This window comes from Lissotriton helveticus, chromosome 5_1 (assembly GCF_964261635.1).
Source record: "Lissotriton helveticus chromosome 5_1, aLisHel1.1, whole genome shotgun sequence".
NCBI classification, from domain to species: domain Eukaryota; kingdom Metazoa; phylum Chordata; class Amphibia; order Caudata; family Salamandridae; genus Lissotriton; species Lissotriton helveticus.
This window is the reverse complement of record NC_136065.1, coordinates 1,390,214,309-1,390,240,234: the sequence shown is the minus strand read 5'-3', so window position 1 is coordinate 1,390,240,234 and position 25,926 is coordinate 1,390,214,309. Positions and strand designations below refer to the sequence as shown.

At 48.0% G+C, this 25,926-nt stretch overlaps 1 protein-coding gene across 1 annotated transcript in view; it reads left to right on the top strand.

Annotated features, from left to right (window-relative positions):
- FGD2 (FYVE, RhoGEF and PH domain containing 2) overlaps positions 1-25,926 on the top strand; it is a 293,541-nt gene that overhangs the window by 118,012 nt on the left and 149,603 nt on the right. Inside the window, exons 6-7 of the mRNA XM_078644352.1 lie at positions 1,170-1,308; positions 12,421-12,479. Of these exons, the coding sequence (XP_078500478.1) occupies positions 1,170-1,308; positions 12,421-12,479 (198 nt within the window). The remainder of the gene's footprint in view (positions 1-1,169; positions 1,309-12,420; positions 12,480-25,926) is intronic.

Below are 25,926 nucleotides of genomic sequence, written 5' to 3'. Positions count from 1 at the left end.
GGCAGCCAATCAGCCTTCCGACATGTGCTGTTGCTAGGCAGATCTCAGGGCTCAGTGTTTATTATCGACCAGAAATCAGACGGTGGGCGACGGCCTTAATGCAGGAAGCAACCTTGGGCTACATGTGATTTGTCTTTGATTAGGACTCCATTCACCTGCTCTTGGTCCCTTAGTACATACAACATGTATTGTATGGCAACACAGCGCCCAGTCTGGGGTACAGAAGGACCCCTTTTACCTAACCCCCAGCAGTGCATGCGTAATGCTTGTGCGTTTCAATACCGAACAAGCTGCCACCAAACATTGCCTCACTACAGCTGAGCGAGTGGGCACCGCCGCCCTCCACTACAGACGTGGGTACAGGTGGGCACAGTCCAGCTTCAGCAGACCTCAGGATTCTGCTGTGGAGCAACATAAACCAGATGTACCAGGAGCCTCAAGATCCAAGAGCAGAACCACAGAGAAGCCCAGAAAGCACACAGTGACACGGGGGGCCACAGCGACTGTCCCAAGTGGACTTTCCACCTGACAGAGGGAACAGAAGGAAAGAAATGGGACAGTGGAAAAGAACGAGGGGACAAGAAGGAAGGAACGAGGCTTAGAAGAGAGGGAATGAGGGGGCGTGAGAGGTAAGGATGAAACAAGAGAGGGATTGGGGACCGGAGAGCAGGGATGTGGGAACAGGAGAAAGACAATAAAACAGGAGGGGAGAAAGGAGGAAGAAAGAGGAGAGGAGAACCGAAGACAAGGATATGGATGGAATAGAAGAGGTGGAATGTTGGACAGGACAGGGAGAGGGACGAGGGTGCAAGAGGAAGAATACGGGGGCATGAGAGACCTAGTTGGAAACAGGAAAGATATACGGGGCAGCAAGGAACTAAATTGGAGAGGCGAGAGTACGATGGGAAAATGAGATGGAATGAGAAAAAGGGAAAATGAGACATAGATGGAGGGAGAGAACAAAAATATGGAAGTAGGAGATATTGGAGACATGATCTTATATCTAGCTGGTGGCTTACGAATCCCAGGAGGAGCCGGCGCTGTGGCCAGAAGGTGAAACCAGAATATTCCTTATGTTGTACTGTCATGTCACATGAATGATCTGCTCTGCACTGCAGGAGACATCTGCCATGACAAACTTCTGATCTGTTCTTCTTTCCTCCATGCAGAAGAGGGAGGTGTCTGCCAGTCTGAGCTTGGGCCACCACATGTTGGAACCAGTGCAACGAATACCCCGATACGAGCTTCTTCTGAAGGAATATCTGAATAAACTACCTCCACAGTCACAGGATCGAGCAGACACCGAAAGTAAGATTTGTGACCTACATACAGATATTCATGCCATGTTAGCTGCTAGGACATTTGTGGGCAACCCTTGCCACAAAGGCTTTTTGTTTGCTTCCAGAGTCTTGATGAAACCTTGATCTGGGCAGGGAGTGGAACGTTCCTCTATGTTAATGTGAGTGGGAATAAACAGAGCTGGTTTTTGAAGGTATGATGACATGTCTAGATTTCATTCTCAGATTACTTACCAGAAATCTTGATGGCTCTAAATTTCCCTTTCTTGTCCTAGTACTTGCTCATTAAGGGATGCTCTCCCCTCCATCTGGAGAAATAAAAACAAACTAAGACAGATGGAATGCTTGAGTTAATCTAAGTACCTGGTAAATACTCTTGGTACATTCTATTCTTATTTGCTCGTTGTGCTATTACAGCGACCAATCTTATGTAAATGCAAATCATTATTGCCCTTCCCAAAAAGAAACAGTCCAGTTTGAAATCCTTGATTCTGTAATAGAGATTGGTAGAGCGCTCGAGCACAACAGGTGGGTATCCTGGCACTGAGTAGGTTTAAGTCCAGCCATAACTAGAGCCTAGTGGCACTACTCAAAAAGCCAGGTCTTCAGCTTCTTGCGGAATTCAAGAAGTGAGGAGAAGGCTCTTAGATGTAGCAGCAAGCCATTCCACACTTTAGGAGCAATGCAGGAGAAGGCTTGACTGCCAGATTTGGTTTTCCGTATGCAAGAGAAGTCTGCAAGAAGGAGTCCAGACGACCGGAGGTGGCTGGAAGGGTTGTGAAACCAGATGCTATTGTTGAAGTATGCCAGGCCAGTGTTATCTAGTGCCTTGAAAGTGTGGGTGAGGGGTTTGAATTGTGCTCATTTGTGAACTGGAAGCCAGAGAAGCTCCTTCAGGTGTGGTGTAATGTGAGTGCAGCATGGGAGGGTAAGGGTGATTCTGGCCGGCAAGTTCTGAATGGTCTGCAGCCTTATGGAGAGATTTTTGTTGATCCCGGCATAGAGGGTGCTCCCATAGCTCGGCTTGCTTGTGGCCAGGGTGTAAGCAACAGTTTTCCGGGTGCTGATTGGGAGCCATTTGAAAGACTTACTCAGGGTATGGAAGCATAAGGCGGTGATGGCATTGACTTAGGCGGTCATGTCGAATTTACCATTGATTATGATCCCAAGGTTCTTGGTGTGGTTAGTGGGGGTGGGTGTCTGTCATAGCTCTGCTGGCCACCAGGTGGAGTTCTACGGTGATGTGCTGTTCCAGAAGATCATAATTTTGGTCTTGTCAATGTTTAGCTTTATACAGTTGGTCTTAATCCAATTGGCAATTTCATTCATGTAGGCATCGAACTTGAACTGGGTACGGGAATACTTGTCTGTGAGGGCGAAAATGAGCTGTATGTCGTCAGCATAGGAGAGAACTTTGATGTTGGGAGAGCGGATGATGTTGGCTAGAAGGATCATGTATTCATTGAAGAGGGTCAGGCTCAGGGAGGGCTATTGCGTAACTCCGCAGATGAGGTTGTGGGTGTCCCAGGTGTACAGTTCCAGGTTGACTGACTGGGTCTTTCCATCAGAGTCCGTGTCCTTGGATTCCAGTGTCATGTAGGCATTGGATGAGGATGGGGTGGGAGACTGTTTCAAATGCTGAGGAGAGGTCCAGGTGGATGAGGACCGCTGTGTCTCCTCCATCCAAAGTGTTGCGGATGTCATCTGTGGAGGCGATAAGGGCAGTTTCTGTACTATGGTTGAGTCTGTTAAAGAGGAGCTGGTGGTCATTGAGGTATTCAGTGAGGAGTCTGTTCAAGATTTTCTGTAAGATCTTTGGCTGGAAATGGTAGCAGGGAGATCTGTCTGTACTTGGTGTGCATTGATGGGTCCGCAGAGGGTTTCTTCAGTAAAGGGAGCATAGTTGCTTGTTTCCAAGCCTCTTTGAAGGTCTCTGAAGAGGTGGAGGCATTCATAATGGGTGTAAGCATGGCGATGATGAGTTGCAGCCCTCTGGAGTAGGCGCGGTGGGGCAAGGGTCCAATAGGACCCCCCAGTGTCCGGATGCCATTGTGGCAGAGGTTCCTTCTGGGGAGATGATGGGCCATGCGGTTAGCATTAGTTCTTTGGATAAGATAAGGAGACATTTGACTAGGTCTGTCGGATCCGGTTGCGGTTTGATGTAAACATGTCATTATATTTTCCATCAATGAGGTGCAAGTTTAGGCCCTGTTCCAGAGTCAGCCTGAGACCACTGTTGGCTATGAGACCAATTCCAAAAACACTTCAACTTGGAGTTTCTCTTATCTTGTTGCCATGGCTAATGAATGCTTTGTTGGCTGAGATATTTTCACCAAAACATGCCCCTTATAAATCTCCCCCAGGTGTGACATGATGATCCCCAACACCTACTGTGAGCCCTGATGAAGACCTGCCTTAAATTTCCTATCCTGTCAAGATTTCTATCCAGGTCGAAACGCGTAGGCTCAACTTAAGTGCCAGGAGAGACACAAGCCATATGATCCAATTAAATACTTGGGACATATAGTGAGAGACGTATCTCACAATCAGGCATCTTATAACTTTGAATACATGACTGTCCCTGGCAAGCTACAGGACAACTTACTTTTACCTTGGAGGGACAAATTGATAATATTCCCCAGGGACAATAACATAATCTCTCTTAGATGTATGGTAGGACCTTGAAATACCATTTGTAAATAAGATTTTGCTGTCACATTAACTCACTTTTCTTTTTTGTGGACCGTTTCTGTCATTGTAATTTTGCAATTGTGTTTTTTACATGTTGTTGTAAATAGTGAATGCACTTTATGTCATAAGGAGATACTCTAAGCTGAGTTGTTCACACCCCATGTGTACCTGTTTGAACCCTAAAATAATGTGCTAAGACAAATAGCGTTCATAGTCAATAAATAGGACTTGAACAAAAAATAACCTGTGTAATCTATGGTGTCAGAGGCTTTGTACATTTAATAATATTGAACCAGATTCCTGCCTCTGATTACCTAAACAGAATCTACCCCCAGTGATTTTTGAAAAAAAAAAAAAAAAGATATTTTCTAGGTCAGGACAGTCGTTCTCCACCTCAGAGAACCTCTAATAGTCCCTGGAAGTCCTTTAACAGTGATTGAGATGAATAGGCAGGGCAGTTTCCTGCTCACATCACCAAATTAAGAGCAGAATGTAACTTCTTCAGGCTGAACTCAACATCTTGTCAACTCACTTCCACTGAAATATCTTTTAAAACCACAAAGGATTGCACCAAAAAATTGGCTAACGTCAGTTGCACCTGAAGGGCCTAGGATATCTCGCCCTGTTGTCTAGCCAAAGGGTACTGTCTGACAATGAAACATGACCTGGCAGCTTTCTCTGGTTCTTTCCATTGTCACAGGAGCAAGCCCTTACATGCAATATTTAGCAGATATTTAAGTCCTGAAAAGTGATGTAGTTGGTAGAACAGTGGTCCATTCATGCTGGAGGACACAAATTGAAAACAACAGTTCAATACTTCTGACAAATAGGCCTTGTGGAGATATTTGTCTTCTTGGCCAGGGTCCACCTCTACATTCTTCTCATGACCATGCAGCAGGGAAGGTCAAGCCGAAGCTGAAGATGGGGCAGAAGAAATAAACTACTACCAGGCAACGGATGACAGTGAGAAGTAGACCAGTTCTCCGCTCTTTCCCGCTAATGCAGCAAGCCCCTCTGGGTTCACAATCCCAAACTATGCATAGGTAAATCCAATGACCCACCGACATGTCATATGCAACACCCAATTTTATGACGCGTACAAAAAGACGGTGTCTGAATTATCTGTAAGTGAAATTCTTTCACTTACAGAGAATTCAGACACCGACACTCACACTGTAGGCAATAGTCTTGTGCTGGTCTGTACACTATGTGTGGTCAGAATGAGTCTGCACCAGTTTCCTACGGGATAGGTATAGCCCAAACTCATCACTGCCCCCCACATTCTTTGGCATACCACTTGTCCCATCTGCTCTCTCCACTAGAGCGCAGAAGGCATTAGCAGAAGAAGAGGTTCCAGGAGGAATCTGTCCCTCTGAAACCCACTTCAAGGCCTCCAGCTGCAGCGGTTTGGTCAGGAAGTTTCCACGGCACCGTAGACACACAGAACGCAGTGGCAAGCAGTCCTTACCCCTCCACTTAAACTGCCAATCTATAGCTTGTAGGAGCAGGAGTATTCTTGGTACAAACTCAGGCCTATCAGGCATCTCGATCAGTAAAGGCAGTAAGTATCCTTTGGATTTCCCCCTGACCGCCCATCCTCCCAGGGATGCTCTCTGGGATGGTGGACTCCATAGAAGGCAGGTCTGATGTGTTTGATCCAAAGGACCGTGAGCAAATGGATCATAATTTGCTCCTCTGAGGCCCACTACTTTGCATCCATTTGATCCTCTGTTCACAGCTTGGTCTTTTTTTGTTTTGAATGTACCAATTCTGAAACTCCACTACCACCCCACATGCTGGTGCACCTCATAGCAACTTGGTTCAGCATCATCTTCCCTATGTATCTCTTACCAACTCTGCTTCAATCCAAGGGCCCGAGGACCAGACAGAAATTACATCCTCCATGTCTGTACTTACAGTGCTGGCTCCAATACAGAAGCTGATCCAAAACTCACTCATGATCACTCCAGCTGGACTCTCAGAGATGAGTGATTCTGCCATGGATCAGGAAAGTCATCCTGACCCAGAGAACGGCACCATAAACTACTAAGACATATTGTAGCAGAATATACCAAAGCCCTATGAATTGAGGTTACCCCAACACCACCCCCATCAGACTATTGTATTGTATTGTATTGTATTGTACTGTGTTGTTATTGCATTTATATAGCACTCACTACCCTTGATGGGGTGTCAAAGCACTTTTTCGGCGAGTAGCATGCTACTCCGTAACCCGTAAAGGATTAGTGTTGAATTAGTATAGTGAAATATGTATATTTGAGTGGTGGATATTAGTCAGTATTTGGATTGAGAAGGATAGGGGAGGGATAGATACATATATATATCCACATACATACATATACATACATATACACATACATACATATACACATACATACATATATACACATAGATACATATTTATAGGGGAGCGTGGATTACCAGCCGAAGATGACGGACTCATGAGCGATGAGCTCTGCACCGACCCTTCAGGTCTCTACTTGCTAGAGGGGCACAGACCAGCCCGGACAACTTGTGATGGTGGGGCTGGCCTTGGGTGCTGGAGGGCCAGTGCCGGTTGTGGTGCGGGGCCCCTGGTCACTTCTGGAGCCGAGCTGGATGGCTGGCTGGGCCCGGAGCCTCGACCGTGAATGCTGGGCGGGGCTGGTGACTCCCGGGACAGCGAATAATAATAATAATAATACTGTTATTTGTAGAGCGCGAACAGCTACCAAGTAAGAGGTGTCCCGGCGCTGTAGCAACTGGTGGTGTGCAAGGCAGCCTGCTTTAAACAGAGTCCAGGGGATTACTCCTGGTTAAAAAGCCAGGTTTTGCTTTCCCTCCTAAAAATGGTTTCAGAGGTGATTTTTTGCAAATCGTTTGGCAAGGCGTTCCAAAGCATAGCAGCCCTGAACGAAAAGGATCTGCCCCCTAGCCAAGCTTTCCTAACTCGTGGAGTGCATAGCAGGTTCTGGGACCCTGAATGGAGAGAGCGAGGCTGCTTATATGCGCCAAGCCTCTGCTTCAATTAGAAGGGGCAGAATCCCTGGAGTGCCGGGAAGGCTAGGGTTAGGGCCTTAAATTTTATTTTATAAGTGACAGGCAGCCAATGCAGTTCCTTGAGATGCGGAGAGATATGCTGCATGAATGGGACATGTTTAATCAATCTTGCAGCCCCATTCTGGACCATCTGCATTTTCTTTATCTGGTACGCAGGGAGGTCAAAATACAGGACATTTGCGTAATCCAGACGGGAGGTTACTGTGGCATGGATCACAGACCGGCGTCATTTTTCTGGCAGAAGATGTAAAATTTTACGCAGGTTTCTTAGACTGCCAAAGCATGCACCTGTCACTTGTTGAATTTGGGCCAAGAATGATAGGTCGGTCTGCCACTTTACACCCAGGTTTTTTGCGCAGCCTGCGGGAGCGGGGGGGGGGGGCAGCCCATTTCCTTAGGCCACCAAAGGTCTGCTTCGGGGGGTTGGCTGTTACCGAAGAGCAGCACCTCAGTTTTGTCTGCATTCAGCTTGCATTTGTTGTTGTTCATCCATTGTGCTATATCTTTTAAGCAGCTTTTGAAATTCTTAAAAGAGGCACTCGACAAATCTTTAAAAGGAAATACCAACTGGGTATCATCGACGTAGGAAATCGCCTTCACCCCCCCAGTTGGCAATCAGTGAAAATAAAGGGGCCAAATAAATGTTGAAAAGCAGTGGACTCAGGGCCGAACCCTGAGGGACCCCATACCAAAGGACCTTGCGATTGGATTGATGTGGTTGGAGTACCACTCTCTGCATGTGCTTATGAAGAAAAGATTTAAACCACTGCAAAACTGTGCCCTCGATCCCCACGTCCTGGAGGTGCTGGCTCAGGATGGAGTGGTCAACCGTATCAAATGCTGCAGATAGATCCAGGAGCACCAGCATGACCGATGCTCCTGAATCCAGCCCCAGCCTGACTGAGTCCGCACCTCAATTAGCGCGGTTTCCGTGCTGAACCCCGCACGGAACCCAGATTGTGTATCGTGCAAGCTATTGTGGCTCTCGATAAAGTTGGCCAGTTGGTTCTGCACTATTTTTTCAATCATCTTAGCTGGTGCCGGTTATAAAGAAATCGGTCTATAGTTATTGAGTTCGCCAGAATCTACATTAGATTTCTTCTTAAGAGGGAGGAGCATTGCATGCTTCCATAGATCTGGAAAGATGCCTGTAGACAGGGAGGTATTCCATATTTTAGACAGCACAGCGAACTACGAGGTCCCAGTGCCGCAGGGATCGTGACCATGATGGCGGGCCCCCGGTGCTGCCCAGGAGTTGAGTGGGGAGCGGCCGGCACTGGAGGAGCTCTATGATGGCATTTGTGCTCTGGTGGTGGCAAAATCCACTCCACTGAATCGCAGTCAGTCTCTTCAGATCTTGGTCTACAAGAAGGCTAAGGAGATATGAGGAAGCCATTCTCTGAGCTGGCAATCTCACAGTCTTTGGACCATAAGTATGGGCTCCCAAATGCAACCTAGTCACTGCATTCTGGCAACACAGACTAGGATGCTAAATGTATAATGCCCTCAGAAGCGCCAATGCAAATGACAAACTGCCGGATGTACCCCTGGCACCAATGTGTAGGTCCTCTCAGTGGGTATGAATGGTTAGGAATGTGAAGAGCCTGCATTGTCCTTGACTCCCCCTCTGTCACACTTGACATTGTGGGAACACATATCTGTCTAACTCTAGCCACGTGGGACACAGAGGTTCTTCCTCATTACCTTAGTCTTTTGGGTTGTGGCCCCTCAGCTGCAAGCAGATGCCATTATTCTGGAATCATTTGAATTGTATGTCAGGCATTGACACTCCCAAAGGTGATATCATTTAAAGTCACTGCTCAGCTTCAACCCTACATCCAGGTTTCCCTCTGCCTAATCGATGAGCCTTTGAGACCAGTAAGAACTCCTAGGGCAGTGGCTGTGCTTGACAAGTACAAATCTTGATCTCATCCAGTCAGTTTTGAGATGCAAGCCCAGGAAGGTTTGGTATCCCTGGAAGACATACTTTGTCCTACCCCAAACCTACACCAGTAGTCCTCCTGTGTTGAACTGCGAGTCTGACACCAAGCTGTGCCTCAACTTGCCTCCCCTGAACTGTGTCCTGTGTTTCGACTCTGACAACTAAATCCCTAGCAGCCAGTTTGAGAGAATACTATGATTCTTGTAACTCGCTATCCAACTTAAGTGGGGCTTCTGTTCATTTTGGTTGGTGTTAGTTTGGCTTAGAATAGATCTTTGGACTAATTACAGGATTTTGGCCCCCAAACCTGAAAGATGGCAAGCCTTGCACTTGGGGGTGCCGGAAAACGAGGGATGAGGGCATAGTATCAAAACAAATGCAATACTTTGTAGCACTAAGTCTGGCACGTCTGTTCCATTGGCTGGCTATAGTAAACATAGGCCATAGAAAGCTCAAGAGTTCACAAAGACTGCCGAGGACACTCACACCCCTCTTTGTAGGGTACCATTGCCACTGGGGGTTAGATAGTGTCATTCTGTTTGAGGCCCCGTCTCAGCAGAAATAGGCACGAGGCCCTTCTGGTGTTGTATTTTCACTGTTCTACGTCCCTACCTGTAATTAAAACCTGAGGATGTACACTGAGGATATTTAGTGTAATAACTAGTGCCTCACAGTGCCTGAGCTCTAAACCAGCTCTCACCTCCTGGGGAAACACTGATTGTTCATACTGAACTGCCCATCAAGTGCCAGGGCTACAAAAGAAGTAGCTTTATTATTTAGTAAGAGTGGAAGAATACATGCGGTGCTGTGACTCAGTGGTAACTGATGGATCCTCCCAAGTAATCTCTGATTGCCACAAAAGCACCTGCACCTTGAAAAAGCACGTCAGTGCTATGCGAATGGTTCAAGGCAATATACAAAAGCTGATAAAATCATACAGCAAATCATAGAGAAAAGTTATCAGAGCAATGGTATAAACTGACATATATTATAAAAAAACAATAAACATCATTTTAAAGAAGTCTTTTGATATAAGGCTAGGGTTAAGGTCCGAAATCTTAAAAAACCGACTTAAAATCCCAAAGTATAGCCATAATATTTTAGCCATAATACAAGAATGCAACTCTGAAGAGCTCACACTTAACACCACTGGTGATGCGCATCTTTTACATTACTCAAAGATGAAATGCTGCAATTCTACTCATAAGCAATAAATATCCTGGCAGATGTTAAAGGTAGCTGTAAGGCTGCGGTACCACTGTCAACATCTAAATATTCTTGCAGATAATTTCTATTTAGATTGATAAACAAGGCGGTGGCAGTTCCACTAAACCTTCATCGATAACTTGGCAGGCAGTACAAGTAGTTGTGTGACTTATGACTGCAGCACCACGTCTAGCAATCCTCATAGTAGATAAGCGGCTACAGAAGACTCCTAAGATGCAGTTACGACTCCTAGCAAAACATACAGTCATAGTACTCTTGAAATTCATAGAAATCTTTGCAAGAATGAAATGCACTTGTAAGGCCGCTGCACCCTCGTCAACACCTGGATGTCCACGTAAAACTGATGTTAGAAATAAAGGCTGCTGCATTGTTGCGTACAAGCAATATATATTCATCAACACATCAAATGCTGCTGTAAGTCTGCTGTACAGCAATCCGCACATAAATGGCCCTGCAGTAAAGGCACCGATAACAAGCATTGTCGAAGCAAAAGTGCAAATTCTATTGGCTTTGTCAATGTTTTTTAAATGTTGTACAGCATTTTGAGCTGCTGTGCAACATGGCCTAAAGTGTAAAAAAGCGCTATGCTGTGAACAATGCTGACTGAGTCAATGCGCTTTTTTTTTTTAAACTTCAAGCCATGTTGCATAGCAGCTCAACTTCTATGTAACATGTAAAAAGACATTGACAACGCCAATAGATTTCACACAGGCGAAACCTAATGGCTTTGCCAATGCTTGCCTCTAAAGTCACCCCTTTCACCTCTCCTACGCTCTCATGTATCAGGCTAAGTGCCTTTAGCTCTGGCACTTACGTTCAGGGATGAAAATGTGACCATCCTTCCATAGCAAACAAAGAGCACAACACCCCCGCCACCAGAGACGAGCTGGTGTCCTATAATTTCAGCCAGCATACATTCATGGAGTAGGTTAGCGCCAATGTATATAAAACCGAAGGAGGAGCTGTAAACACACTCTCCGCGAGGATACGAGGGCCCATGAGGGACTGGGACATACGTCACTTCTTTCAGACTTGTATATCACAGGGGAAGAAATCGAACTGAATCAATTTCATACATTGATTAATGAAATCTAGACCGCGGTGATGAAGTGTATACATTTTGCACTGAGGCACTGAAAGAGCTGATGGGCTACGAAGGGAACTGATGCTGCCGCAGTGGTTATCAAAGTTGCATGCCTAGCCACCCGATTCACACTTCGGGTGGTAAAAAGGTCGATGTGGTGTGAGCTAGTGTAACACTTTAAGATGACCGCAAGTCCAGCTCCATCACTCTAAGGAAAACCGCAGTGCACTCCAACATTTTACAAACACAAGGGAGCAGCACACCGTAGGGCGGCCGTCCCTCTTTCGTTCATTGTGGACAATAAAAATCTGCTCTATGGCAGGACGGCAAGATGAAGACTCACCTCTTAGCCCAGGAGGAAGATGGAAGTGAGGAGGAGGTGCTGACCAATAGTAACAAAGGAAACAAGATTGACGTGGGAGCCAGCCAATGGTAAGTATAGTGACCTGGGAGCCACGTAGGAGCCAGCCAATGGTAATTAAAGGTAAGTAATGGGTGGGCTTCAAGTCCTTTTTAAGATTTTTTTTCTTTTTAAATACAAGAGATTTCGCAAGCACAGCACAAACGCTGTGCAGGCAAAATCAAAAATTGGCTTCTGCAGTTAGACTCAACACAAACGGTTCCTAGCAAATCGAGTTGTAAAGCTGCAGTAACAATTTCAATATTTAGATGTGTACTCAGAGATAATACATGGAACATGTAAGTATTACCTTGTCTGCATCTATATTTCAAAAGTTGTAGTGTTTACAAATTCTGGCATGTGACTGGTAATGCAATCAATGAAGTAAACGGTGAGTACTTTGGGCAAAATTGAGTGAATTCTGTGAGCAGAAGTGGAAAGTACCGTGAGAGGGATAGGGGAAGACTACAGGCAGGGTGACTGAGCTCTGCAAGCAGGACTGGGTGAGTCCTAGGGGCAGAGTGTGGTGAGTACAATTGGCTTATGTTAAGTAAGTACTATGGAGTGTTTTTTTTGGGTGAGTACTATGGGAAGGGGAAGGTAAGTGCTATGGGGAGGGTGAGGTGATGCTAATTTATGTTATTTATTTGTAGCTCTTCTCCCCTTTTTAACACTCCAGTTCTAGTCATCCATTTCTTTTTCTTTTTATTCTTTACAGAAGCCTTGGGGCTCATTTCCTCAGCAGCCAAGCACTCCAATGCTGCCATAGCAGAGATGGTGAGTGCAGACAGCCTGGTATGGACATCTCGTAGACACGTGTGTAAATGGATTGGTAGAAATCAATGACTTATATTCAAAAGGCTTCTCCATAGTAATTTAATGAATTCTTACATCATCTTGTTGCGGCTTCGGTAATGTTTATCCTAACTATATATGTGGAATGGAGCTGACCTTGTTATGTGCAGACCTTGCGTCACTAAAATCCCACAGCATGCAGCACTATCTGTGAGAGTAACTGGTGCTGACATGCGGAGGAGCAGGCCAGGTGCCTCCGACAAGAGAGAGAAATATTGAAAAAGGAGTAATGGAAAAGAACCTGCAAAAGTGAGATAAAAAGACAAAAAGTGTAGGGTGGCATAAGTGGAATCGAGACTAGGCAGCCTTGGTAATAAAGAACCCCAGCAATGAGCAGAATCAGCAGCAAGCTCCAAAGTACAACTTTCAATCAATCAATCAGGGAAGTGTGAAGCACGCTACTCACCCGTGAGGGTCTCAAGGTGCTGGGGGTGCAGCTTCGAGTCAGCCCGAAGAGCCAGGTCTTGAGGCTCTTCCTGAAGGTAGGGGAGCATCTGATGTTGATCGGGGGCTCGTTCCAGGTCTTTGCCGTGATGTAGGAGAAGCTCTTCTACCCACACTGGCTCTACGGATGTGCGGGGTTTCGGCGAGGGTGGCGGAGCGGAGGTTTCTCTTGGGTACGTGGAAGGAGGCTCTTTCGTTGAGGTATTGGGGTCCAGTGTTGTGGAGGGATTAGTAGGCGTGAGTGAGTAGCTTGAAGGTTACTCTCTTCTCGATGGGGAGCCAGTGGAGGTTTCACAGGTGTTGGGGGATGTGTTCATGATGTGGGATGCAGAGGACGTGTCTGGCTGCGGTGTTCTGGATGGCTTGGAGTTTGCGGAGCAGGGATTTGTTGATTACGGCATAGAGGGCATTTCCGTAGTCCAGTCTGCTTGTTATGAGTGCGTGGGTGACAGTCTTTCTGGATTCGGGTGGATCCATTTGAAGGTCTTGCGAAGGATGCGGAGGGTGTTTAAGCGGCTGAAGGCAATGGCGTTGATCTGTTGGGTCATGATGAGGGAGGAGTCGAGTATGATGCAGAGGGAGCGGGGGGTTGCTGAAGGCGGTGGGCCACCAGGTGTTGTCCCATGCTGAGGGGGTGGGTCAGAGGACGAGGATTTCTGTCTTCTCCAAGTTGAGCTTCAGGCAGCAGCTGCTCATTCAGGATGCAGTGTCTTTTATTCCTTCCTGGAAGTAGTCTGGTGATGTGGGGGTCCTTAGTGAGAGAGAGGGTGAGCTGAGGTCGTCAGCGAAGGATACTATGCTGAGTCCATGTTGTCTGACAATGGCGGTGAGGGGGACTATGTAGATGTTGAGGAGCGTGGGGCTGAGCGATGATCCTTGGGGTACTCTGCAGTTGATCTCTGTGGGTTCGGAGAGGAAGTGCGGGAGTCTGATTCTTTGGGTTCTGTCGGTGAGGAAGGAGCAGATCCAATTGACAATGATTCCATGTATGCTGGCGTTGTGGAGTCTGGCGGTGAGAGTGCGGTGGGATACGTTGTCGAAGGCTGCAGAGAGATCTAGTAGGATGAGGGCTGCGGTGTGGCCCTGGTCGAGGAGAGTGCGGATGTCGTCTGTGGCGGCGAGGAGGGCGGTCTCGGTGCTGTGGTTGCTGCTGAATCCGGATTGGTAAGGGTCGAGGATGGAGTTGTCTTTCATGAAGTTCGTTAGCTGGACGTTGATGATCTTCTCAGTGACTTTGGCTGTGAAGGGAAGTAGAGAGATGGGTCGGTAGTTTTTGAGGTCCGTTGGGTCTGCAGAGTGCTTCTTGGGGAGGGGCTTCCAGTCATCGGGGAATGTGACGGTTTCAAAGGTGCTGTTGATGGTGCGTCGTAGCTCGGGTGCTATAGTGGCGGCGGCTCTGTGGAAGATGTGCGGTGGGTGGGGGTCCGTGGGGGCTCCTGAGTGAATGCTTTTCATGGTCGTGGCGGTGTCTTTGGTGGCAACCGTGGTCCAGGCGGGGTCCAGGTGGAGGTCGGTAGGCTGGCTGTCATTGCTGGAGCAAGACCACTGACTCATTGTCAGTGAAATTGCTCTCCCACCCTCGCAGCTCCACCATTAAGTGAGGTGCCCCTGCCCCTGCACTCTTGAGTGTTGGTGATCTAGGCCCTCCTCCACCCGCAGGTTTCCCTGAGCCTCATCCCTGGTGGTCCAGTGGACCTCTGTCTCCTTTCTCTCACTCTGCTCCTTCACTCGGTTTTCTAATCTTTCTATCTTTCACCTTTCTGCACCTTTCTGCATCTCTGCTCTTTTGTGCCTTATTTCTGCCCATTTTCCCTTTCTCTCCCTCTGCTCCTTCACTCGTTTTCTCTCGTTTTTCTACCCTTTCTATCTTTCACCATTCTGCACCTCTGCTCTGTTGTGCCTTATTTCTGCCCATTTTCCCTTTCTCTCCCTCTGCTCCTTCACTCGTTTTTCTACACTTTCTATCTTTCACCTTTCTGCTCTTTTCTGCATCTCTGCTCTTTTGTGCCTTATTTCTGCTTATTTTCCCTTTTTCTTTATCCCTTCTTTCCTCCCTTTACCTTTCCCCGCCGCTGCTGCCCCCGCGGCCCCTCCCCCCCCAGCGCGACCGGCCCAATCCAGCTCCCCTCCCCGCTCCCGCCTCCCAGCTGTCCAGCCCTCCCCGACCCCTACTTAATGGCGGCCACGGGCTGCGGGCGCGCCGCTGGTGCACCGAAGGCTCGTCAAAGGCAAGCACGTCTGCGCCCGTCTGCGACCCGTCCGCAACCAGCACCAGGAACCCTGGACCTCCGTCCCGCCAACGCTACGGCCCAGCAGCACTCCACGCACTCAACCCAGGCTGCAACAACAACTGCAAGCTAGCATCACCAGCCGACACCCATGGACCCTTCAGCTGTCACCGCTGCCGGCACACCGGCAGCACCGCCAAGAACACGGATCCAGCACAACCCGCCCACAAGAACACAACCGAACCGAAGACCCTGCAATGCATCCTCCTCAACGTCCGATCCCTCCACAAACACGCCACAGAAATCTGGGACCTACTTGACAACACCACCCCGGACGTAGCATTCTTCACCGAAACCTGGACCAACACCACCTCGGGACCGGACATCGCCATCGCCATCCCCCAAGGATACAAGATCTCCAGGAAGGACCGCCCCACCCAGCCAGGAGGAGGAATCGCCATCGTCCACAAATCCAGCCTCCGCCTGAGCACACTCCCTGACGAGTCCACAGAACTTATGGAACACCTTCACTTCAAGATACTGGCCAGCCCCACCGCCGCCCTCCGAGGAGCCCTCATCTACCAACCCCCTGGACCCCGCGGACCCTTCGCCAACTCCATCACGGACATTATCTCCCCGCAGGCCATCGCATCCACCAACTACACCCTGCTGGGAGATCTCAACTTCCACCTCGACAATCAACTGGACCCCAACACCACATGCCTCCTGGACAACCTCCACAACATTGGACTCCGCCAGATCATGACCGAGCCCACGCACTCAGCAGGACACACCCTCGACCCCCTCTTCACTACAGGAAACTCCATCACCTTCAGCCACACCACCGAACTCCCATGGACCAACCATCGTTGCGTCCACTTCACCTTCAGAACACCCACCATCCACAGACACCAGCACCTGCTTCCACAAAGAAACTGGACCAAAATCACCGACGACCAGCTCACCTCCTCACTCACAACTCCACCCCAACCATCGCGGAAAACGACGACCCCAACACCGCAGCCCGAACCCTGCATAGATGGATCTCGGACAGCACCAACACCATAGCCCCCCTCAAGAAAAACAACAATACCCGTGCCAAAAAAGCCAGATGGTTTACCACCGAACTTCGAGAATCCAGGCGCACATGCCGCCGCCTCGAAAAGGCCTGGAGAAACACCAAATCCACAGAAGCCCACAACAACTTCAGAGCCGCCACCAACGCCCACCATCAACTCATCAGAGAAACGAGGAAAAAAGCGATTGAAGACAGAATCTCCACCCTCGCACACAACAGTAAGGAACTCTTCAGCATCATCAAGGAGTTCGCCCAACCCACCAGCGAGTCTACCGACATCCCTCCCTCACAAGACCTCTGCGACAAACTAAGTACCTTTTTCCACCACAAAATCAAGAGCATCTACGACAACTTCGCCGAAGACAACCAACACACTGAACCCTCACCAACCACCCCCGACACCCGGAAACCAGCGATTGATGACTGGACAGCCCTCACCACCGAAGACACACTGAAGACAATGAAGTCAATCCACTCAGGGGCCCCCACGGACCCCTGCCCCCACCACATCTTCAACAGAGCCGCCGACACCATCGCACCCATGCTCCGCCACACCATCAACCGCTCCCTGGTGACTGCCTCGTTCCCCGACGACTGGAAACACGCCGAGGTGAACCCCCTCCTAAAGAAACCCTCAGCGGACCCCACCGACCTCAAAAACTACATACCCATCTCCCTGCTCCCGTTCCCAGCGAAAGTCATAGAGAAAGCCATCAACAGCCAACTCGCCACATTCATTGAAGAACACAACATCTTCGACTCCACCCAATCCGGCTTCAGAAAAAACCACAGTACGGAAACCGCCCTCCTCGCCGCAACAGACGACATCCGCACCCTACTGGACAAAGGAGAAACAGTAGCCCTCATCCTCCTCGACCTATCAGCGGCGTTCGACACAGTCTCCCACCGCACCCTAATACGCAGACTCTATGATGCAGGAATCTAGGACAAGGCCCTCGACTGGATCTGCTCCTTCCTCTCCGGCAGGACGCAGCGGGTCAGACTCCCCCCTTTCCTCTCGGACCCCACACCTACCACCTGCGGAGTCCCCCAGGGCTCCTCCCTCAGCCCGACGCTCTTCAACGTCTACATGGCTCCACTTGCCCCCATCGTCAGAACCTACGGACTCAACATCGTGTCATACACAGACGACACCCAGCTCATCCTCTCCCTATCCAACGAGCCCAACACCGCCAGACGCAACTTTCGAGAAGGCATGGAAGCCGTTGCCAAATGGATGAAAAACAGCTGCCTACAACTAAACACCAACAAAACAGAAGTACTCATCATGGGCCCAACCCCGACGCCTGGAGCGACACCTGGTGGCCCACCGCCCTCGGAAACCCGCCAACCCCCACAGACCACGCACGCAACCTGGGAATCATCCTGGACTCCGAGCTCAAAATGGACTGCCAGATCAACTCTGTCTCATCTTCCTGCTTCCACACCCTCCGCCTCCTTCGTAAGACCTTCAAATGGATCCCCCTCGAACACCGAAAGACAGTCACTCACACTCTGGTGACCAGCAGACTCGACTACGGCAACGCACTCTACGCCGGAATAAACAAAAACCTCATCCGCAAGCTACAGAACATCCAGAACGCCGCCGCAAGACTGGTCCTCAACCTGCCAAAACACTGCCACATCTCCCAGCACCTGCGCACACTCCACTGGCTCCCCGTCGAGGCGAGAATGACCTTTAAGATGCTCACCCACGCACACAAGGCCCTCCACGGCACCGGACCAGCATACCTGAACAGCCGACTCAAATTCCACGCACCCCAAAGGACCCTACGATCAGCCCAGCTCTCCTACGCCGTGGTCCCCCGCACTGGAAAGACCAGATCGGGAGGCCGCTCCTTCGCCTTCCTCGCTGCCAAAGCATGGAACGCCCTTCCGCTCCACCTCAGACAGACAACATCGCTCCCCATCTTCGCAAGAAACCTCAAAACCTAGCTCTTCGACAGACCCCCTCCTTGATGGAATGGAACCTGCACCGCCCCACCCCTAGCGCCTTGAGACCCTTACGGGTGAGTAGTCACGCTTTAACAAACCCCTGATTGATTGATTGATCTGTGTAGTTCGTTGGCTGTAGAGTTGGCATCGGTCGAGGTGAGACGGGGATCATAGTTGAGGGTGGAGTTGAGGTGCTCCTCTGTGACCTTGCTCCAGTTCCTTTGCAGAGGGCATGGTGTAGGTTTGTGAGTGGTGGTTTTGTCGAAGGAGAAGTTTACGCAATGGTGGTCTGTCCAGGGGGGTTGCATCGTGTTGCCGAAGTGGATGTTGTTACCTCCTGCAAAGATGGGGTCGAGGGTGTGTCCCGCCTTGTGGGTGTGGTGGTGATGAGCTGTTTCAGTCTGATGTTGGCGAGGTTGTCCGGGAGGGTGGAGGAGTAGGGGTCGCTGAGGTTGTCAAGGTGGAAGTTGAGTTCTCCGAGCAGTGTGTAGTCCATGGAGGCGATGGTGAGGGGGTAAATGAGGTCGGTGATGGTTGTGGTGAACGCGGTTCATGGTCTGGGAGTTCTGTAGGCGAGTGTGCCACGCAGGGTCATTCTAGGGCTTTGTCTCTGCGCTTCTTTTTTATTTACAAATTAATGTTCAGTGAGTACACATTCCCTGGATTCCTTATATGGACCTGCTAATTGTGGGAATCAGCTACGAGCCATTTCCATATTATATTTCATTATCTTTACCCTAGTGCATTCACCTAAATATTAGGTCAAAGAACCTAAATTGAGTAATTAACAATGTTTTGCACAGTTTGGGTCTTTATATACTTCACCAAACAAACATCCTACTGCAGCGGGGACTGTACTTAACCCCTTCCACACTCATGACGAGCTGGGCTCGTCATGAGGTAGCCTCCTGCTACGCTCATGACGAGCCCAGCTCGTCATGTAACATGTGTTTTTGTTGATTCCAGCACACAGCGGGAAAATGCATAGCATCGATGTGGTTAAGCTGTCTAACTGACCCATAGGAAGATAGTTGATTTATCATACAACTATTGACATCGCCGCCATTGATATAGACAGGTCACAAATTGTGGTCAGATTCCTTTGATGTGGGGGTGCTGAACAATTAGGCGTATACTTTATTACTGGCTTGGAACCAATTGCTGAATATTTAGTTATTGTTCATATTTGAGCTGGCAACCATTAACCGGACACTGGTCTGTGTCCGGTCTATACTTTAGCTCACTCACTTAGTTGGTTGGTAGAACCACCATACTTCGACCCCTCAATGCACCGCAGGAGTCCAAAAGATCCAGGTTTCGGTCAACCCCCGTTGCAGGTCTACAAATGGTGGGAGGGCTGCGGCACTTCAAAGAGTTTGTCTGCTTGAACTAGCCTTGTGCTGGTCTCCAGCTATTCGGTACAGAGGATCCTGACTTTCTCCTGAGTAGCCCCTTCCATACCTAGGGCTCCTGAAGTGGCACTTGTCTGTCCATCCTATCTTTAGAGGTGCAGTCCTAAGCTCAACAACCTTTGTCAGGCTTGGACCCTGACTCACTAATTATCTAGAACAGCCACACTTCATCGTACAAGGCCGCTCCCCATCAGATGCCTAACTAGTCAGATACCCGCAAGCGTTGCCTCTCATGCCAGATTCATCCCACGCACACTCCTGGCAGCACTCCTGGTGTGGCTCACAGGATAAGTGTGCTTTTACAGTCGCACTAGTGAACTACAAACATGTACACTGACAGATACAGAGAAGAGGTCTCTACAGATGGGAATGATTAACAAATTACATTTTACTACTGTAAGTGTACATCTTTTCGAACAATATTTCCATCCCTATACATGTGCGTTTGTATGTGTTCTTCTAAGTTCTCTCCACACAGCAATATGTTGGGGCACATTTACAATGAGTTAATGCCACCAGATTGTCACTTTTTCCAATGTTCATGTTGTGTTAAGTCCTTCGACTTATTTACAAGGCAGAGTTAAGCCACTTAACGTAGCTGAATGCCGCCTTGTAAATAATGCCTCTATTCACGCAAGACTTAGCGTGAAAGGGGCATGCAGTGAGTGTTGCAGTGGGCATTCAGCCGGAAGACCCATTGCTTTTTGACACTGCCCCATATTTACTAGGTATGGAGCAGCGCCAAAAATATTGCCACGTAATACCTGGTCTTATGTAGTTGATACTAGGAGAAATGTTTCATTTCTCCTGGTATTTTGCTGTTTCCATGTCTGCTGCATTCTGCAGCACACATGGAAATAGCAAATCGCCTGTAAAGATTGTTTATGTGTAGAAAGGTGTCCTTTCCTGCACATAAGCAAACACCCCTGCAGCGCAAGCACCCTTGCAACATGGCATATGGGTGCCTGCATATTGCGCTTGGCAGCTTCTTTAGCGCCAGCGCTAGGGGAAACACAGGTGTGTGCAGTATTGTTGTAAATATGGTGCATCCCTGCAATTCGAAACGGACAGAGTACGGCATTACAAATGTTGGTCTAAAACCGCGCTCCGCCAGTTTCTGGTAAATATGCCCCAAAATCGTTTAAAATTAAATGGAAAGAAAAGGTGACCATCTCAAAAGTCCTAAAGTCACATGGAGTTAAGTGGTTGTGGTGACAGGCAGCAGCACCACCTTTCAATACGTTCACTACTTTATCCTTTTGCTTCTTACAACTAATGATTCTCTTTAATATACATTCACCTGGTCTAACCTTGTGTCCGTTTAGAAACCTGAAAATCCAAAAATTGGTGGCGGTGATAGAATACCGTTCTGAAAATAGTGGCTCTCCCCTTTGCCTACGTCTCCGAAGCACCACCGCATTCAGAGGGGGCAGTTTATGGTGTTCACTTCACAGCGGTGGAGCTGCTACCGGCTCCACCATCAGGGACACGCTTTTGCCACTTCTGGAGCTGAAGGGGATGGCTCCTGGGGAACTCTAAACCAAGCATTGCCCCAACTGGGTCCATTCTCGCTGGTGGCCCTTCTGCCTGGGACTGCAATGATGGATGTCCTGGTCACAAAAGCTTTGCAGTCTCCCCCGTGAGTAAAGGGATCCTCAGTGGATTGGGAGCATTGGTAATTGGTGTCCTGCAGATGGACCCTCACTTTGGTGGAAGGTCTATCTTCAGGACTGGCATAAGCGGCGGTAATGCCGTCACTCTGGGGTGGCGGGGCCAGTCTGCTTCCTCAGGCTCGTGTCTCCTGACGCTTTGTGGTCACGGACGTCTCCACTTACAGGGTCCGACACAGTAGGGCCCCCCAGACCATAACTGAACCCCAAGTACTGCAACGTCCTATCTGATGGAGAAATAAAATGATTTCGAACAAGAACTACCACAAATAATTATATCTTACTTTCTAGATGCAAAGCCATGGCGAAAACAATCAGCTCCGTGTTCTTCAGCAATGAACGTTTTCTCAGTTCAGTCATTGTCTCCTCCTGACCTCGGTTGAGTCTGTTCATTTTATGGAACAAAAACCTTGATATGTGATATGAATATCAGACATATGACAATCATATGAGTTAATGCAGCAGATATCAGCACGTTTTATGAATATAGTTAGACGCATCCAAAGACATTTATAATCCATATTGATGGTCCTTACATGCCGTAGTGAGATAGACCATAGCACCTCTCTCAACAGATAAACCATAGCGCCCTCTTAACAGATAAACCATAGCGCGTCTTTGCTGCTACCTTAACAGAAGAATTCTATGATCTGTACTAGCTGCGGGCTAGACCTCCATGAAATGCGCTTCACGCGCTAACGCTTCATATTTGGGAGGCATATTTGGCAATCATCAACCAAAATATTAAGACGTTTTAATCTTTTTTTACTTTCAACCTTCTAATATATTAGTAGCTCCTTCTTTCTTGAACCTGTCTATCTTGGGCATTGCCAGAATATGCAAGGTGCCAACATTAACATGTTAGGTGTAACTCCCAGCTTGAAGGTGCTTGAGCCTCCTGAATACAGAAAAAGAGAGCATACCTTTACCATAAAATGGGTTTATATCTAAAATGTTGCTATTACACAACTGGTGATATATTTGTCATGGCAAAAAAAACATAGTGGCATATTAGCAAGAACCTCGTTAAAATTATCGCCGTTTTAGCGGCAGGAAACTGCATTCTAGAATTCCAATAGAAGCCCAGGTTAGATGTGCAGGACATTTTAACGATATTTTGGCAAATCCAGTTGGTCTGGCTCTGTCTTAGGGAAGTGCTTGGTACTAGTCGATGACTTTGTTTGTGTTACCACCAGTTGTTCAAGAAAGAAAGTCTCTTCATGACCCGTATGTTGGGCAACAATATACAAGCGGGGAGCAGTGCTCCTTTGCGCCATTGACTGTAGTAGCTGAGTTACGCTGTACCCTCAAAGCTTAATGTTATGAAAAGGAGTGTGAATATGAACTAGGCTTCATAATTGGTAATCTCAAAAGGTTTACACAGAAAAATAACACATCATGGATGGTTTAGCATATCCCTAGTGTTTTCGGTGCAGCCTTAAGACAGCCTATTCCTCTGCATATCTATGTGAACAAAAACGCCGGAAATTCAACCACATTGTATCATGACAGGAGATTAAAGCAACTGAATGCACAATGGTAATTAGTGAATAGTACAGTGTCTATATAACAGAGTAAGGCATCAAAGCAACACACACTTACTGAACAATGCAGCCATATATCCACATTTAAAATGTCTTGTCAGCAAAGTAAATACATCAAAGAAAGCACAGTGGCTTGAAATTACAAGGTGCACGTCATGGGGCATCTGCAGTCTGTTAAAGACCTACCTGATACCCCTTCACCAAAACCACAAATGGAACAATGAATTCATCCGCAAAACACCACTGTCTTGATGGACAGCTCATCCAAGCAACGGCAATGCATGAAACACACATGAAAGCCAGTGGCTGAAGGAGGCTGGCCCTGAGCCTAATCTCTGCAGTTATTGCATCTTTGGAAGGAGTGGTTATATTGTCTCAAGCTGCTAAAGCAGTCCCTAGGCACCTCCCAGGTTTGCAGGACTGAGTTTTTTTGGCTTTGCTGTGTGTGGAATGAGATCTGCTGGGACCTTCAGCTGATCATCATTCCCCATTGCTGTTGGTGCTTCCGCAGTCCACAATCATAACCTTCCAGGGAAGATCAAAAGGTAGCTGGGTGCTCCCTACAAACAGGGATTTGATAATGACCCACTGATGATCCTGTTCTCAATGGATGGATTGCCTCCGTGAGGAGGAGCAGAGGGCTGAGGAATCTGCTTGGATGATGAGTCCATTGCTCACAAGAGCTGTGTCGCGACAGAGCGCCTGTCCTGGTGGACAAGTGATACTGAGGTGAAGGATGAAAGGGATGTTGAAGATGAAATGGTTGCAGGGCTTTTAAACAAGAGTTTCACCCGAGGGGAAGGGGGCATTGTTATGGAATATGCTTTGTGTTGGTTCCCCCATTAAAGGTTGTTTGGAAAGGAGTACATGGAAGTTGCATAGGGTTTTGTTAGGATCGGTGCGAGGGTGTAGGTCGGTACTGCCAGTACACTGAGATTAAAGGTTCACAGTACTAGCACAAGGATGTCATTTAGGAAGGTGTCTGATGAAGAGGGGAGTGAGAGAGTGGCTAGTTTTAGATAAAGAGGTGGAAGAAGTGGCAAAAAGCTGTGGTGCGTATGGTAATAATGACAAGATACCCTCAACCGTACCTCTGATGCAAACGGTGGAAGTTCCAGAAACAGTGGATGAAAACATAGCTGTATGCGTAGTGGGGCAATAGGAGGAACTGGGAGAGAAACATCAATGAGAATGTGGGAGCAGATTATTGATCGCATTGCATTGCACAGCGACCTCCTCCAGTGGTTCCCTGACACTTTACATTCTGCTGATTGGATTTCACTTTTATTTGGTGTTATATTATTTATTAAAATGTTTTCTATTTATCTAAATTGGTTTGGGTCTTTTCTTGTGTTGTGTTTTCTCTTTATTACTATTAGTGTGCTGCATAAATATTTTACACACTGCCTCTAAGTTAAGCCTGAGTGCTTTGTGCAAAGCTACCAGCGGGTTAAGCGAAGGTTAGGCTAGTGACTTTGGTGGTTCATCCTGTCAAGGACTGTGGTTGTTGCATGAGTGGGGTATCCGCCCTCATCAACCATTAACCCGATTTCTTACAGTTTATGCTCAGGGTCTTGTATTGATTGTTGCCTGTTAGTTTGTGTTCCTTTGTGTGATCTTGGTTTGGAGAATAATTTGATGGTACTATCCTTCATGACACAATCACTTGACATAGCTATCGTGCAACGACCTGTAATACCGTGCCCTGGTCAATAGGTGCCCAGCTGTGATTTTGTACAGCGCTCCCAGAAGGGCCCTTTGTACCTGAGCCTCTTTATCCTGCCAAAGCAGCTGCCCTTTAAAATGAGTTGCTTTTTAGATGTCTGTCTTGGCCTGGCATTTGTGTCTGCTCCCCTCAAATCCGGTTGCCCCAGTTTGCCCAGGAGAAAGGCTGCCAACATGGGTGCTGCCAAGGGGGCATGTAGAGGGTGCCGCAAGTCTGGCTACAGCCTGAGAAAAAGAGTAACTCACCGACACCCTTCAGGCTGTAGAACCCAGCTTGCATCATCTCTGTGGTGTGAAGGCAACTTCAAGGGAGGGAGGAAAGGACTCCAAACCCACCTTGCCTACCTCACTGCATCCAGGATCATAAAACAGTTCCATTCACTGGACCATCAGGACATTTGAAATTTGAACAATGAGTCGTTTCTTTGGGAGTTGAGCTGGTATTTAGCACCCGTGAATGACATAAGAACTGAGCTCTTCAAGCTCTTCAAGCTCTTAAAGCCAGTGCTCTGAAGAGTAGTATCATGACGACCAACGTGGACCAGATGAGCGCCTTCCTGGCCACAGAACTGGGTGCTGCCCAGATCGCTCCAGCAGGATCACATTAATGTTCTTCGTCTAGACCTTGTCCCAAACCGCCTGCAGGTCTGAAGTGCTACTTTGCTCCCCTTAGATTTTCTCCAGCAAAAGGGGACAATAGCATCATTACAAGGGAAACCCTTCAGAGGCCAGAATGGCGCATTACGGTGGAGGACTGGTTAAGACGACCATCGCAGCAGGTGAGTGCTAGTGCCATCCTGAGCAGCATATTTAACCCATCCCATGGACTCAGATTCTGCCCATACCAGTTTAGGTTTGTCCAGTGACACCCACTAAATTCTTCAGAAAACTTAAATTTCCCTTCGTGTTGCATTTAAAGAAATGTTATTGCAAATAACGCTACTATGTTGATGATTTGTTCATCACTTGCCAGTTATTTTGTATTTTCACATTGCAATGCTCAAAGTCCCTGGCCCATTACATTCTGCGAAGGAGGAGAGCTGAGTGTTTTTCAAACACTGTCGACCCTCCAAGGCCTGTCAGGGCTGGGACATTTAAAAGGCGGTAGGTGCCATCTTTGTTATGTTATGCCGTATTATGATCAGACTGGTTGGGTTTATCTCTCTGTTACCTCTCTCGCCCTCATTCATCTCTTTTGCCCTCCCATTGGCATCCTTTCCCTCTCCGCTTGTCTACCTCTTTCCTTCCCCCCGCACACTTGCTTGCTCTATTTGACTACTATTAGTTCTAACTCTGGCTGTGTTGCTTCCTT